The 15,276-nt window shown below is 38.5% G+C and overlaps 1 protein-coding gene across 1 annotated transcript; it reads left to right on the top strand.

The window, feature by feature from the left end:
- Positions 1-3,117: 3,117 nt before the first annotated feature.
- On the top strand, positions 3,118-7,157 carry LOC142534658 (uncharacterized). Its single transcript, XM_075641510.1, has 3 exons — positions 3,118-3,366; positions 3,996-4,044; positions 4,766-7,157. Exon 3 carries the CDS (start codon positions 5,412-5,414, stop codon positions 7,155-7,157), a length of 1,746 nt encoding a protein of 581 aa, XP_075497625.1. The 5' UTR covers positions 3,118-3,366; positions 3,996-4,044; positions 4,766-5,411.
- The last annotated feature ends 8,119 nt before the right edge of the window (positions 7,158-15,276 follow it).

Here is a 15,276-nt window from a genome sequence, read left to right as displayed (position 1 = left end):
CTCGATTATGGTGTCTGGACACTGTTTTTTATTAGACATATGCCCACACCCTGTCCTTTTTCAGTAGGCATGACGACCCATACTATTCTGGTCTTGTCAAGGGTACTGATTGTCAAGTTAATGATTTCGAGGAATGGTGACCAATACTGACAGGCCCGTCTCCTTGCGATTGGCCCAAGTGGGAAAGAACCCAATCTAGAAAGATCTTTCCTTGTGAATAGGTGAGATGAACCCTGGTCGAGGAGATGAACTCTGGTCGGGTGACCTGAACCATTGTTGGGGAAGATGAATCTTGATCGAGCGAGATGGCCCTAAGTAGAGCGAGATGGCCCCTGGTCAGGTGAACTAAACCCAGGTCGATCGGGGCGAGATGACCCTGGCCAGGTGACCCGAACGGTCGAGCTAGATGAACCTTGGACGGGTGACCTGAACCTTGGTCGAAAAAGATGACCCTGGTCAGGCGAGAAGACCCTGATCAGATTCATCATCATCATGTTTATTATGGCTATTGAGCAAAGTTGTAGTTTGTACATGATAACGAAAATACATTGAATGATAATAAACTGTAGCGGTCAAATCCAATATAAATATCAATGTTAACTTAGATGCAATGAAATTAGACCGTGTTTAGACAAACATGTTTTTTTTCTTTTCCGTTAGATTAATTAATTTCTGATTTAGTTCTAACTATATTGCTCTTTAACACCATTCGTTCATAATTTTGTGTATGGTTCTGCTTTATTGGGAAGTTATAAATTTTGATATTTAACATTCAATTAGATAATATAAGTAAAACATGTATCCCTTAAATTTATATATATATATATATATATATATATATAATCGTTGATAAAATTTTTAATATTGTATGTAATTTACACCCACTAATTGTCTGACAATTTTTTATAATATTTTATTTATATAAGTGTGACGTTTTGACAAATACAATAAATGTCACTGAAATTAATTCGATAATGAACCAATAATTACAAAATTGATAATAAAAATAATAACAATAATAATAAAAATAATTTAAATAAAAATAAAATTTGAGTAAAAAAATGTATAAAATCTTGTAAAAAAACAATATCAAACGATACAAATTCACTAAACAAAATACATAACACTTTTATATTAAATAAATGTCACTGAAATTAATTCGATAATGAACCAATAATTACAAAATTGATAATAACAATAATAATTTAAATAAAAATAAAATTTGAGTAAAAAATATGTATAAAATCTTGTAAAAAAAACAATGTATTAAACGATACAAATTCACTAAACAAAATACATAACACTTTTATATTAAATAAATCACTGAAATTAATTCGATAATGAACCAATAATTACAAAATTTATAATAAAAATAATAACTATAATAATAAAAATAAAATTTGAGTAAAAAAATGTATAAAATCTTGTAAAAAAAAAACAATGTATCAAACGATACAAATTCACTAAACAAAATACATAACACTTTTATATTAATTAATTATTAAATTTAACTTAGATGCAATGAAATTAGACTGTGTTTGGACAAACATGTTTTTTTTTCTTTTCCAATAGATTAATTAATTTCTGATTTAGTACTAACTATATTTCTATTTAACATCATTCGTTCATAATTTTGTGTATGGTTCTGCTTTATTGGGAAGTTATAAATTTTGATATTTAACATTCGATTAGATAATATAAGTAAAACATGTATCCTTTAAATATATATATATAATATATATATATATATATATATATAATTGTTGATAAAGTTTTTAATAATATATGTAATTTACACCCACCAATTATCTGACAACTTTTTATAGTGTTTTATTTATAAAAGTGTTATGTTTTGACAAATACAATAAATCTCACTTAAATTAATTAGATAATGAACTAATAATTACAAATTGATAATACAATAATAACATTAATAATAGTAAAATAAAATTTGCCTAAAAAATTGTAAAAAATCTTGTTTTAAAAAAAATGTATCAAACGATACAAATTCACTAACACAAAATACGTAACACTTTTATATTAATTAATCATTAAATTTAATTTACTCATTTAAGAAGAAAAATCTCAATATCTAATCAGATAACTAAACGGAAATCGATGTTCATTAATGTCACATAGTCAGATATCTATGTACTATATAAATATCTCAACAGTTTGAAAATTTTTAGACCAACTTCAAATTCATTATCATCTAAATATTTATTTTCAAAATCAAATGTGTACAATAATGGAAAAAGACAATTATATATCAATAAGTTTGTTGAAAGAAAATCAAAAGGATGTAAAGATACAAGTAATAATACTTTGACAAAGAAATCATATTGGACAAAACAGAATTCAAAATTGATTCGAAAACTCATAGTAGCTGATGATAAGGTAATAATCATAACTTTACATACATAAAAAAAGTAATGCGATTGAATTCATAAATTGAAAACATTATAATGATAAATGAACATTTTATATATATGTAGGGACAAATGATACATTGTCTTCTATTTTCAAACATCATCGACAAATTCCAAAATCAATTGCTCAGAAGATATCAAATGTTTGAAATAAATGTGAGAAAAATAACTAAAAATTACCCAAAATGTCAATGAAAACGTTGAACTAGTCATTCATACGAATATTATATGAAAATTTAATTTCAAATCATTTGCAGAAGGAAAAAGACAAGGTTAAGTATTGTTAAGTATTGAGAAAAATAACTAAAGATTTGTTAAGCATTTTCTAAATGTTTTGCATCATATGGAACTAAAGTGAAAATTTATATAAACAGATATAATTTGAATTCTGAATGTAAGGCCCTGTATTTAATTATCCGGTAATTTGGCATAATTAGAATAATTATTGAGTTGTAAATTAAAATAATTATTTATGCCAAATAAATTTTAGAAGTGTGTTAAAAATATATATTTTAGAATATCGGAGAATTTAACGATATAAAATACATATAGAGTTTAAATAACACACGAGAGCAAATAAATACAGACCGAGATAAATGGGCTTGAGTTACTATTTTAGTAACCAAATAGACAAGATATATATATACATATACATACACATAACTTACCAAATAAAAGAAGAAAGAATCGAGAGAAAAGGAAATAGGAAGAAAGAAGCTTTCCCCCAAACTCCATTCCCGTCACTTGTGTAGCGGCTGAGGGAAAATCGCGATATCTCCTCCGTCCGGCGTCGAAATCTCGATCGGTCTGAAGGGGTGTCTTCCTAACATCCTAGGCTTCGATTCAAGTAAGAAATCGCGAAGTTTGAGCAAGGATTCGGGTAGATAGAAGCTGCTGTTCTGGTGCTCTGTTTCTGCGAGAATTCTTCCGATTTTGGGTGAGTTTTTGGGTTGCTGCGACTTTTGTATTTTGAATTTGTAGAAATGACTTAAAAAGAACCTGTAGCTCTGTTTGTTAGCTTTCTATAGCCGCTGGAATCATCGAATTTGGATAAGAAACATTGATATGATTTTTCTACCAAAATGTGTCAAATCGAATTCTGAAATGGTGCTGTGCAGGACACCTACTGTAATTCGAGTTTTTGTCAATTAAGCTCGGATTCTGGACTTGTGATTCGAAAGAAAGTTGTAGAGCTATGTGTTGTCTTCGTAATGATATAAAATTCGTTAAATTCCATTAAGAATTGAGCAAGTTATGCTTGTTTTTCTGGAACTGCTCAGTGTGTGAGATTCTGTCCGCGAATTCGTAAGTAACAGTGTGTGAGATTCTGTCCGCGAATTCGTAAGTAACAGTGTGTTCTTGGAAATTCTGAGAATAATCTACTGAGATTCTGAAGATGGTTTCAACTGGAGAAACTTAGATAATTGAGTTATCTTTCATTTCCAATTGGCGGATAGTGATTTGAGTTAATATTGTGCGAGATATGAATTTTATGCTCTTTTGTGCCAAATCGGACATTGGTGTGGAATGTAGTTTTCACGATCGGCTTATTGTGGTTTTGATTAGGCCGAGAGTCTTGAAGAGAAGTTGATATTGGAGTTTCAAGTTGGTATAGGTATGTTACAGCTCGGTAACATACGACGGTAAAACATAAATTATGTTTAATTGTCATTCTGTGTTACATGGATCGTGTGTATGACTTGTTGACTGTTGTAAATTGTTAAATGCCTTCATTGTGATATATGTTTATTTATTATGACATATTATTGGCATTTAGCATTGGGCATACAGTTATGACATTCATGTTGAGCCCTATCGTTTTTGTTAGCCCATTGTTGATATCCGTTGTTATCTGGCACTGTTGTTATCTCGGGATCATTGTGTGGCTGATAGGCCTATACACATGAGACCGTAGATGTGATTGAACAATCCCGTGGTTAGTGCAGCCTTTTGAGGTGAGCACTGGGATTGTGTCATCTAGTTCGTTCTGTTGTGCCATCCTGTTATATCGTATCAGCTGTATGGAGGCCGAGTCAGGGGTGTTATTCAGCACAGCTTGGCATACCTCGCATACTTGGCAGGGCGGTTTAGTTGCATGACGATGTAGCTCCCCTGTGTTGTTGCTCGAGCATTATTCCAGTTGTTATTGTACCGTTTGTTGGCTCCTGTTATCCCGGTTATTCGTTGAGCCTTTCATGCATTGCATATTACATTTCATTATATGATTATGCATGGTTTATGTTATTGTTGTTATTGTTGGACTGTTTCATACAAGAATCCTAACCTCAGTTGTTTTACTGGGGGGCTGCTGTGGTTGCTTTTGGGCACCATGGTAGATCTCCCGAGTCGTTCTGCAGCATCAGGCCGAGGTTCCGCCAGTGGAGCTCGGGATTGAGGTTGGATTGCTTGGTTCTGTTCAGTGGAGTCTCCCAGTTAGTCTATATGTATGTCTTGAGTTTGTTTCAGACTTGTATTGTACTTTATTTGCCGGGGAGATGCCCTGTGTATCTGTAGTAGTATTTGATTGTTTTGTGATGTTTTGAGTCGATTCTGTGATATTTATGATCTGGTGAGTATTTGGTAAGTTTTAATTTCTGTTTAGTCCTGGCCAGTGCGGCTATAGGTTGTTGTATATTTTGATATAAATTGCTGCTTGAGTTTTTCGGGATGTCCTATTTACGGGGAGGTCATGCCAAAATTTTTCTAGGCCCTGAGGTCCGTTTTAAAGTATTTTAAACCTTTTTCCGCTGCAGTTTTAAGTCAAACCATTATTTTTTGATCATTAATTGTCATTAGAGTAAATGAGCCTCACATCTTGGTATCAGAGCGTAAACTGGGATACGCTCGAACTAGAGTCTAGGACACCCGAGTCTTGGCACTAAAATGGTTGTTGCGCCTATGTATGCTACTTGACAGAATGTTTATGTGATTATATGATCTGTTTACTTCCATTCTAATTGTTTTGGTGTTTTATCGTATAGAATGGAGGGAGGTGGAGAAATTCCTGTTGATGAGGTTCCTCTAGCTCGAGGTCTAGGTCGTGGGCGTGGTAGACCTCGTGTCCGGGTTGTTGATGATACTTTTGTGGAGCAAGCTGCTGATCAGTTAGAGCATCTTAGGATGGATGAGTTAGTTGCGCGTTTCCATTCTATGCATCCTCCTCGATTCAGTTGTTCAGAGGGAGCTGAGAAAGCTGAGTTATGGATTTCTGAGATTGAGGAATTGTTCGATTTGATTGTGTATCCTCCAGAGTGTCGATTGAGATTAGCTGTGCATCAGTTGAAAGATCGTGCCAAAATGTGGTGGTCTACTACATTGATGACTTTAGATGCTCAGAGGATCATTCCATCATGGGATATATTCAAGCTGAAGTTTAAGGAGAGTTATTGTCCTCCATCATTCTACAGTTCAAAGGCTTATGAGTTTCATAACCTGAAACAAGGCGATATGTCAGTTGCGGAGTATGCAGATTCTTTTTATGCTATGCTGAGATATGCTCCTCATGTTGCTGCAAGTCAGGTTGCTGTTGTTGAGAGTTTTATTGAAGGATTGAACGATCATCTGCACCCTTTTGTTTCTACCGGTAAGCCACTGAATTATCTTGAGGCAGTGGAAATAGCAAAAAGGGCTGAAGCTAGCCTTAAGAGGAGTGGCAATCGAGTTCCTACCCAACATCATCAGTCGGGGAGGCAACAATTTAGTTCATCTGGTTCTGCATCTCTTCTTCCACGTGGGAAGCAATTTAAGAAGCCCGGTTCTAGTTCTTCGAGTTCAGGGAGTTCAGGGAACCGTGGTGGATATCGTTACAGTGGACCTTATTGTGATCATTGTGGGGGCAAGCATTCCAGTAATCAGTGTGTTGGAGTTCAAGAGGTTTGCAATGTTTGTGGTCGGCCTGGCCATTTTGCTAGAGTCTGTCCTAGTAAGATGGGGAAATCAGCCAAGGCAGGTAGTGGAGCTCAAAGTAATAGAATTCCAACAGCGTCCCAGTCCTCCCATCAGCCTAGTCGCCCTTCGCATCAGAGCAGAGGGCAAGGTGGTCAACAAAATCAGTCATCTGTTCATGTATTTGCCTTGACTGAGGATGAGGCTCAGGCAGCTATAGGTACTGTCATTACCGGTAACTGTACTCTATGTGGTTTTATAACACGAGTGTTATTTGATACTGGAGCATCTCATTCCTTTGTTTCTCATGCATTCGTTGTTTCGCATGATCTTCGCACCACTAGTATGAATTCCAATCTATCTGTTGCTACTCCGATGGACAAAATGATTATCGCTGATAATGTGCTATTCAATGCGGTTTTGTTTCATGAGGAAAATGTTCTGTATCTGAATCTCATAGTCCTACCTATGCATGAATTTGATTGCAACGTTGGTATGGATGTTTTGACTGCAAATCGTGCCACTGTTGACTGTTATCGAGGAATAGTTCGTTTCAGGCCTAGCTTTGCTCCTAAATGGAATTTCTATGGTCGTGGTTCTCAAGCCAAGATTCTTCTAGTTTCTGCCATTGAAATGAATCGATTGTTAGATTCCGGTCATGAAGGTTTTCTGGTTTATGCTGTGGATCTATCGCAAGATGAGCGACAGATTTCTGATATTCCTGTAGTCCGTGAGTTTCCTGATGTGTTTCTAGAAGAGATTCCTGGTTTTCCACCAGAACCAGAAGTTGAGTTCAGTATCGAATTAATGCAAGGAACTGAACCCATATCTCGAAATCATTAGCTTGACAATCAATACCCTTGACAAGATCAGAATAGTATGTGTCGCCATGCCTACTGACAAAAGACAGGGTGTGGGCAGATGTCTAATAAAAAACAGTGTCCAGACACCATAATCGAGGTCATATTCTTTCCTATAATTACCTAGGTTTTCTCATTACTTTGTTACATGAGATATTGCATTATATTGTATTTAAAAAATTCTCTCTCTACCTAGTGAACCCAGTACTGACTTGAGCGCGGAGTGAACACATTGAAAACCCTTCCGACGCCCTACTGACATTTTATTGTTGAGTATGTACAGATTTTCTGACCCGAGCTCACCCCATCAGACCAAGCAAGACCCATCCCACCAGCCACCCGGGCTCATCTCATCAAGCCTGGTCATCCAGTCTCATCTCACCTTGCATGGCCAGGTCACCTCGGCTCATCCCATTAGATCAGACCAAGCCTATCCCACCAAGCCAGGTCAGACCATCATGTCACATATCACCAGGCCAGGTCAGGCCACCCAAGCTCATCCCATCAGGCCAAGCCAGACCCATCCTACAGGAAACTCGGGCTCATCTCACCATTCCAAACACCCAAGCTCATCTCATCATGCCAGGTCAGGCCCATCTTACAAAGCCAGACAACCCGAGCTTGCCCATCAGGCTAGGCCAGACTCATCTCATCAAGTCAAAAATCTCCATATTCTAAGTCCGGGAGCCAGAGGCCCAAGTACAATATTAAAAACTTTATCAACAATTATATATATTTTTAAGGGATACATGTTTTACTTATATTATCTAATCGAATATTAAATATCAAATTTTAAAACTTCCTAGTAAAGCATATCCGAACACAAAATTATAAACAAATGGTGTTAAAGAGAAATATAATTAGAACTAAATAAGAAATTAATTAATGTAATGGAAAAGAAAAGAAAATAAAATACATGTTTGTCCAAACAATGCCTAATTTCATTGCACCTAAGTTAACATTGATTTTTATATCGGATTTGACAGCTACAGTTTATTATCATTCAATGTATTTTCGTTAAATTTAATCGTATACAAACTACAACTTTGCTCAATAGCCATAATAAACATCATGATGATAATGATGAACCCGACCAGGTCTTCTCGCCTTACCAGGGTCGTCTTCTTTGACCAGGGTTTAGGTCACCCGATCAGGGTTCGTCTAGCCCGACCAGGGTTCAGGTCACCCGACTAGGGTCATCTCGCCCACCAAAATTCATCTTTCATGGTTCGTGTCACCCGACCAAAGTTCATCTCCCTCGACCAGGGTTCATCTCGCCCGACCAGGGTTCATCTCACTTAATCATAGGGAAAGATCTTTCGAGATCGGGTTCCTTCCCACTTGGGCCGATCGCAAGGAGACGTGCCCGCCAATATGGGTCACCATGCCTCGAAATCATTAGCTTGACAATTAATACCCTTGACAAGACCAGAACAGTATGGGCCGCAAAGCTTGCTGACAAAGGACAAGGTATGGGTATATGTCTAATAAGAAACAGTATTCAGACACCATAATCGATATCATATTCTCCCCTATAAATACCCAGATTTGCTCATTCATTTGTTTCATGAGATATTTCATTCAATAAATTCTCTCTCTACCTAGTGAACAATGTACTGACTTGAGTGTCGGGGTGACCACATTGGAAACCTTTCTGACGCCCTATGGACATTTTATTATTGAGTGTGTACATATCGTCTTACCCAAGCTCACCACATCAGGCCAAGCCAGACTCATCCCACCAGGCCACCCGAGCTAGTCTATCAGGCCGGGTTATCCATGCTCATCTCACCTTGTCAGGCTAGGTCACCTCGGCTCATCCCATCAGATTAGACCAAGCCTATCCAACCAGGTCAGGTCAGGCCAACAAGGCCCATCTCACCAGGCCAAGCCAGGAAAGGTCACCCAAGCTCATCCAATGAGGCTAAGCCAGACCCATCCTACAGGACACTAGGGCTCATCTCACCACGAAAGACACCCGTGCTCATCCCATCAGGCCAGGTAAGGCTCATTCCACAAAGCCAGTCCACTCGGACTCGTCCTATCAAGCTAGGCCAGACTCCATCTCACCAAGTCAAAAATCTTCACATGAAAAGTACACTTCTCTGCTCATTAGATTGCTTACCTAGCTTACCCAATCTACCCGGAAATCATCATCATCATCTTATGTGGGAAATCCGATCTATAGACATAGATACGATTTCATTGAAATATAAGCCCGGAGACATGAGGTCCCGACACCTTATTCTAAGCCTGGGAAAGATGAGGCCTGGACACTTTATCTAAATCCCGGAGAAATGAGGCCCCATTACCTTATTCTAATCCCAAGAGACACGAGTCCCCGACACCTTATCTAGGCCCGAGATCAATGAGGTCCTGACACCTTAGTCTATGTCCGGGAGGCATGAGGCCCTGACTTTTTATCTAAGCTCTGGAGACATGTGGCCCCAGAATATTTCTAAGTTTGAGAGGCATGAGATCCCGACACTTTATCTAAGCCTGAGATATATGATGCCCTGGCACGTTATCTAAGCCCGAATGACATGAGGCTCCGACACTTTATTCTCAGCGTGAGAGACATGAGTCACAGCACCTTATCTGAGCCCGGGAGACATGAGGCTCCGGCACCATATTCTAAGCGCGGGAGCCATGAGGCCCGAGTACCTTACCAAAATCCAAGAGTAATGAGGCTTCGACACCTTATTTTAAGCCCATGAGGCATGATGTTCCAACACTTTATCTAAGACCGCGATACATGAGGCCCCAACACTTTATCTCAGCTCGGGTGACATGAGACCCTAGGACCTTATTCTACGCCTTGGAGGCATGAGACCCGACATTTTATCTAAGCCCGGGGGACATGAAGCCCCGACACCTTAGCTTAAGCCCTGGAGGCATGAGGCTCCGACATTTTATCTAAGCCTGGGAGACATGAGGCCCCAACACATTATCTAAGCTTAGAAGAAGTAATGCCCCGACACTTTATTTTAAGCCCGCGAGACATAAGGGCCCGACACTTTGTCTAAGCCCAGGAGACATGAGGCATCGTCACCTTATTAATAAAGCCCGAAAGGCATCAGGGTCATGTTACTTTTCAACTCTTAGAAAATTTTACAAAGTGTTGGGGCTAACTAGTCTTTGATCAGTGGTCAAGACCGCCCTGCTAGACCGATTAACTAGCGAAAATTCAAGAAAGAGTCAATGGTCTTGTCTATATTGGAGAAGTCTTCCATGTCTGCAGAGAGAAATTATTGAGCCATAAAATGAATATTTTCATAACTAACTGAACAAGTACAGTGGAGGGGCTAAGACCTAGAGTCGGATCAACATCAAAGAAAGATCAATGGTCTTGTTTAGATTGGATAAGTCTTCCATGTCTGCAGAGAGAACATCATCCTCTTCAAATTGCTCCTTTTTATTTGTAAGAGTCGATCGTAAAACAAGAATTAACTATCTTCTCGACGGAGTCCAAGCATGACTAATCAGACAGTGAGTAACCCCAGTATTTAAAAAGATAGTAGTGATGCCATGAAAATGTCCGGGTCATCCTTGGACTCGAGTAAGAAGAAAGGAGCAAAGCATGATCAGATTCCAAGTTGCTCCCTAAAAACTGAGTAGATCACATCTAGAAGTTAGCCAGGATTCATGTCACTTGACCAGGGTCATCTTGCCTCACTAGGGTTCATCTTCTTCAACCAAGATTCAGATCACCCGATCAAGGTTCATATCGTCCGGCCAGGGTTCATCTCGTCCGACCAAGGTTCATCTACCTCAGTCAGGGTTCAGGTCACCCGATCAGGGTTCATCTCATCTAAACAGGGTCCAGATCACCCGACTAGGGTCATCTCACCTGACTAGGGTTCATTTTGGCCAACCAAGGTTCAGGTCACCCGATCAGGGTCATCTCGCCCGAGCAGAGTTCATCTTCCTCGACCAAAGTTCATGTCACCCGATTAGGGTTCAGTCACCAGACCAGAGTCATCTCGCCTGACCAGGGTTCACCTCGCCCGACCAAGGTCATCACGCTCGACCAAGGTTCATCTTCCTCGATAAGGGTTTAGGTCACCCGACCAGAGCCTTGGTAGGTGGATTCGACAAGGGCTCTTCTCCACTTCTTACTTCCAATTCAATTCAAACTCATAAGCTTTCAAATCCGCAAACAAGTCATGTAGCTTCAATTTGTCCAGATCTTTTGAGACTCTCATAGCCATTGTTTTAACATCTCATTCCCTGGGTAAAGCTCTCATCACTTTGAGTGTAACTTCTCTATTGCCAAGTTCCTTTCCCAAAGCTGCTAGTTCATTTTCTAAGCTGCTGAATCAATCATCAAATTCGCTTAGAGTTTCTCCAGCTTTCATCTTAAGATTTTCAAACATTTACATTGCCACGGACAGCTTGTTTTCCTTTGTCTGTTCATTTCCTTCACAAATTTGGATGAGTTTCTCCCAGATCTCTTTTGCTGTAGGACATATTTTGATTTTGCTGAATGTATTCTTGTCAAGTGTTTTGTAAAGAATATCCTTAGCAACATTGTCTAGATTTTCTTTGTTCTTGTCCTCTCTTGTCCATTCATTTCTTTGCTTTTCAACCATATGTGGTGCACCTTCAGTATCAGCAATAGCTATATTAGGCTTTAGATTTTTCAAGGGACCATCTGTGATGACAAACCACATATCATCGTCTTGGGCTGCAAGATGGGCTTGCATCTTAATCTTCCAATCATCAAAATCCTCCTTTGATAACATAGGGACTTTGCTGAAATGTGTCATTTCTGTTGTAGATTTTCAGAACAAGAATAACCTGCTCTGATACCACTTGTTGGGAATCGATTTAGAGTTTAGAGGGGGATGAATAAACTCGTTCCTTTCTTTGACGTATTTGCAAAGGTGCTAGAATCCTGTTAGAGATTATAGCTTACTTTGTTCGAATATATTTCCAGCAGATCACAATAACTTGTGCGGAAATGATCTGATGGTTTGAAGTGAAAACAACAAAACAGTAGGCAGTAGACAATAGTTGTTTCTGGAAGTTCGAAGACGAAATCTTCTACGTCTCTCCTTCTTCTGTTTCCAGAAGGTATTACTAAAAGACTTTGTTTTTTACAATACAACTCTTGTACACACCCACTTCAATAGGACTTACCCTTCGCCTACTGAAATTCTTAGTTTCACAACACGATATAATGAATACAACAATGTTCTGGAAAAGACTCTTTTCCATATTACAAACTCTTCTTTGTAAGAAGTAATAAGGTGAATATCTTGTGAAGAGATAAAGAAACAGCAACACAAGACGATCTCCGAGGATCAGATATCTTCTACAAAGAGTGTGCTGCTTTTCTGTATATTGAGCTTGAAGATAAAGAGTAGTTCTTGACTCCTCAAAACAACGCTGGAATGATAGACAGAGAAGGTAATCCTTGTTAATAATAATCGTTGTCGTCTATATTAGATTGATCCTTTAATATATAGAAACCTTGAATCCAACGTTTATAAACAAAACGGCTTCTTTGACTCTGAGTGAATCAGCTTTATCACCGCAAAAGGGACATGCAGAAAGCTTCAGAATAATCAGTCTTTGTTTTATACCAAAACTAGTATGGCGTGTTAAATGTCTTCGTATAGCATTAAATGGTGCAATTAATACTCGTACTATCAGAGGTAACGGTAACATGAAGACTTGTAACGATCAAAGGAAAGATGTTAAGTTCTGCTTCTGATTTAGCTACGTTCTGCTTTTGCTACGTTAAGTTTAGCTAAGAAAAACTCGATAAATACTGCTTCTGTTTTAGCGATATGAGTGCTTCTGCTATTTATATTTTTCTCTATCTTTACTATCATCACCTACTGGTTTTGACTCTCATCACCACAATTAAAGTAAGTCTAACAAACTGAAATCTTGTCCACAGAACAATTTAGTTGTTCTGCTGTCAGTTGAATTCAAAACCCTGCAAGCTGCTTAAAACAACAAATTTAATGAGTCGAAAGAAGTGGCTACAATGTTAATTGCAGAGCCAAGAACCTTTTCTCTTCTCATGGCAAACGCATAAAATATTTAAGAGGATTTTTAAATCCATTTTAAATAACATTTTGAAACATATTTTAAAATATCATTTTTCAAATATCCTTCATAGAACAGCTAGCTCTGATATCAATTAAAGGATCGCTTGTTGGACACCGTGAGGTGCTTCAAACAAAATATTCTCCAAGAGCTGCAATAGCTCGTGTTCTAAGAATGTGTACACCGATTAATTAAATCGAGTTTGGTTTTTTTCAAACCATGCGGAAGACACTCGAAATAATCATTCGTTAAGGAACACCGATATGTTTTGTATCATGTGCATCTGAGTAACTGAAAACTACATGGGATCAGTTCTGACTTATATAAGTTCAGTCATAGATAGAACTGAACTGAGATCAGCTGAACTGATCAAATCAGTTAAGAGAAAAAACAAGCATTTTAACAAAAATAACACAAGATATGTTTATGGATGTTCGGAGACTTCAACTGCTCCTACGTCATCCCTTCTACCTCCTCGGATAGGATACATCTAAGACTTTGATTAGTTACAACAAGTGTAATAACCCACCCAGCTTAAGACTTACCGACTTTCTAACTGAACTCCTAGTCTAGACTGAAGGTATCACCTTTCAGCCAACACTTGTTTAACATCTGTGTGTCAAAGACTACATACACAAGTTTATTATCTTTGTGCAAGACTGTATTTGAGTGGTGGTGAGTGTGAGTGTGTGAAAACTGATATCTGAAAACTACCCGAAAGTGTTCTCACACACTGAGGGTATTGTGCTTCTAATCTAAGCTGATAATACGATGAAGTATTCCCTCTGGGATGATTGCTTCTTGTAAGCTGTTATGCAATATGCGTGCCCTCTTTGTTTTTCACACTTATGTTAACTCTGCTTGTTGATGGTCTTGAGCTTGCATTTATTGAGGCATTGAGACCGTACTCCAAGATTCATCACAAGTGATCGTTGCAGCTTAAAAGCATTCCTTGATATATGTGTCTTGACTTTACTGACATGTCTCCAGGAATCTCTCGGCTTTTATCTTTGCTGCAACGTCCATTATTGTACCTTCGATAGTACATATGCTTTTGTACCCTTGTGTGTAGCTAAAATCCATTAAGATAACTTGTCTTGATCTGCAACTGATTGATTCCAAACCGATGTTCCTAACTGGTCATCTGAACTGATCTTCAGTTGGGCTAGTGAAATCAGTTGACTCGTCAGTTGAACTGGTCAGCTGGGTTCTGTAAGTTGATGTTTTCAGTTAGCATCTCGATAGCTTCAGTTTTAGCTCGTTTAACTGATCAGTTCGAATCCTGATCAGTTCCAGCTTCCCGCGCATTACGGTAAATCATTAGAAAAAAAATATCAAATTTTTTTAACATCAAAATCAAGACTGGGAACATGAAATGTTCCAACAGAAATGATTGAGCTAGAAAATGAATATTTTCATCAATAGCAGAACAAGTACAGTGGAGCCAATCGGAAAACAAGAATTATCTGCCTTTTCGACGGAGTCCAAGCATGACTAATTAGACAGCGAGTAAGACTCTAACCCCACTATTTAAGGATAGAGTGTTGATGACCTAGAAATGCCCGGGTCATCCTTGGACTCGAGCAGGAAGAAAGGACTAAAGCATGATCACACTTCAAGTTGCTCCCGAGAAACTGAGTACAACACAGTTAGAAGTTAGCCAAGGTTTAGGATACCCGACCAGGTTCATCTTGCCCGACCAGGGTTCATCTTCCTTGACTAGGATTCATATTGCCCGACCAGGGTTCATCTCGCTCAACCAGGATTTAGGTCGCCCGACTAGGGTTATCTCGTCCAACCCGGGTTCATTTTCCTCGACCAGGGTTCAGTCACCTGATCAGGTTCATCTCGTCCGACCAGGAGCCAGGTCACCTGACCAAGGTCATATCGCCTGACTAGGGTTCGTTTTGGCCGACCAAAGTTTATGTCACCCGATCTGGGTCATCTCGCCCTATAAAGGTTCATCTTCCTCGACCAGGGTTCAGGTCACCAGACCAGGGTCATCTCGTCCGACTAGGGTTCATCTTTCTCGACCAAGGTTT

Source organism: Primulina tabacum, unplaced genomic scaffold (assembly GCF_025594145.1).
Source record: "Primulina tabacum isolate GXHZ01 unplaced genomic scaffold, ASM2559414v2 Contig653, whole genome shotgun sequence".
NCBI classification, from domain to species: Eukaryota; Viridiplantae; Streptophyta; class Magnoliopsida; order Lamiales; family Gesneriaceae; genus Primulina; species Primulina tabacum.
This window is presented reverse-complemented; position numbering and strand designations above follow the sequence as displayed.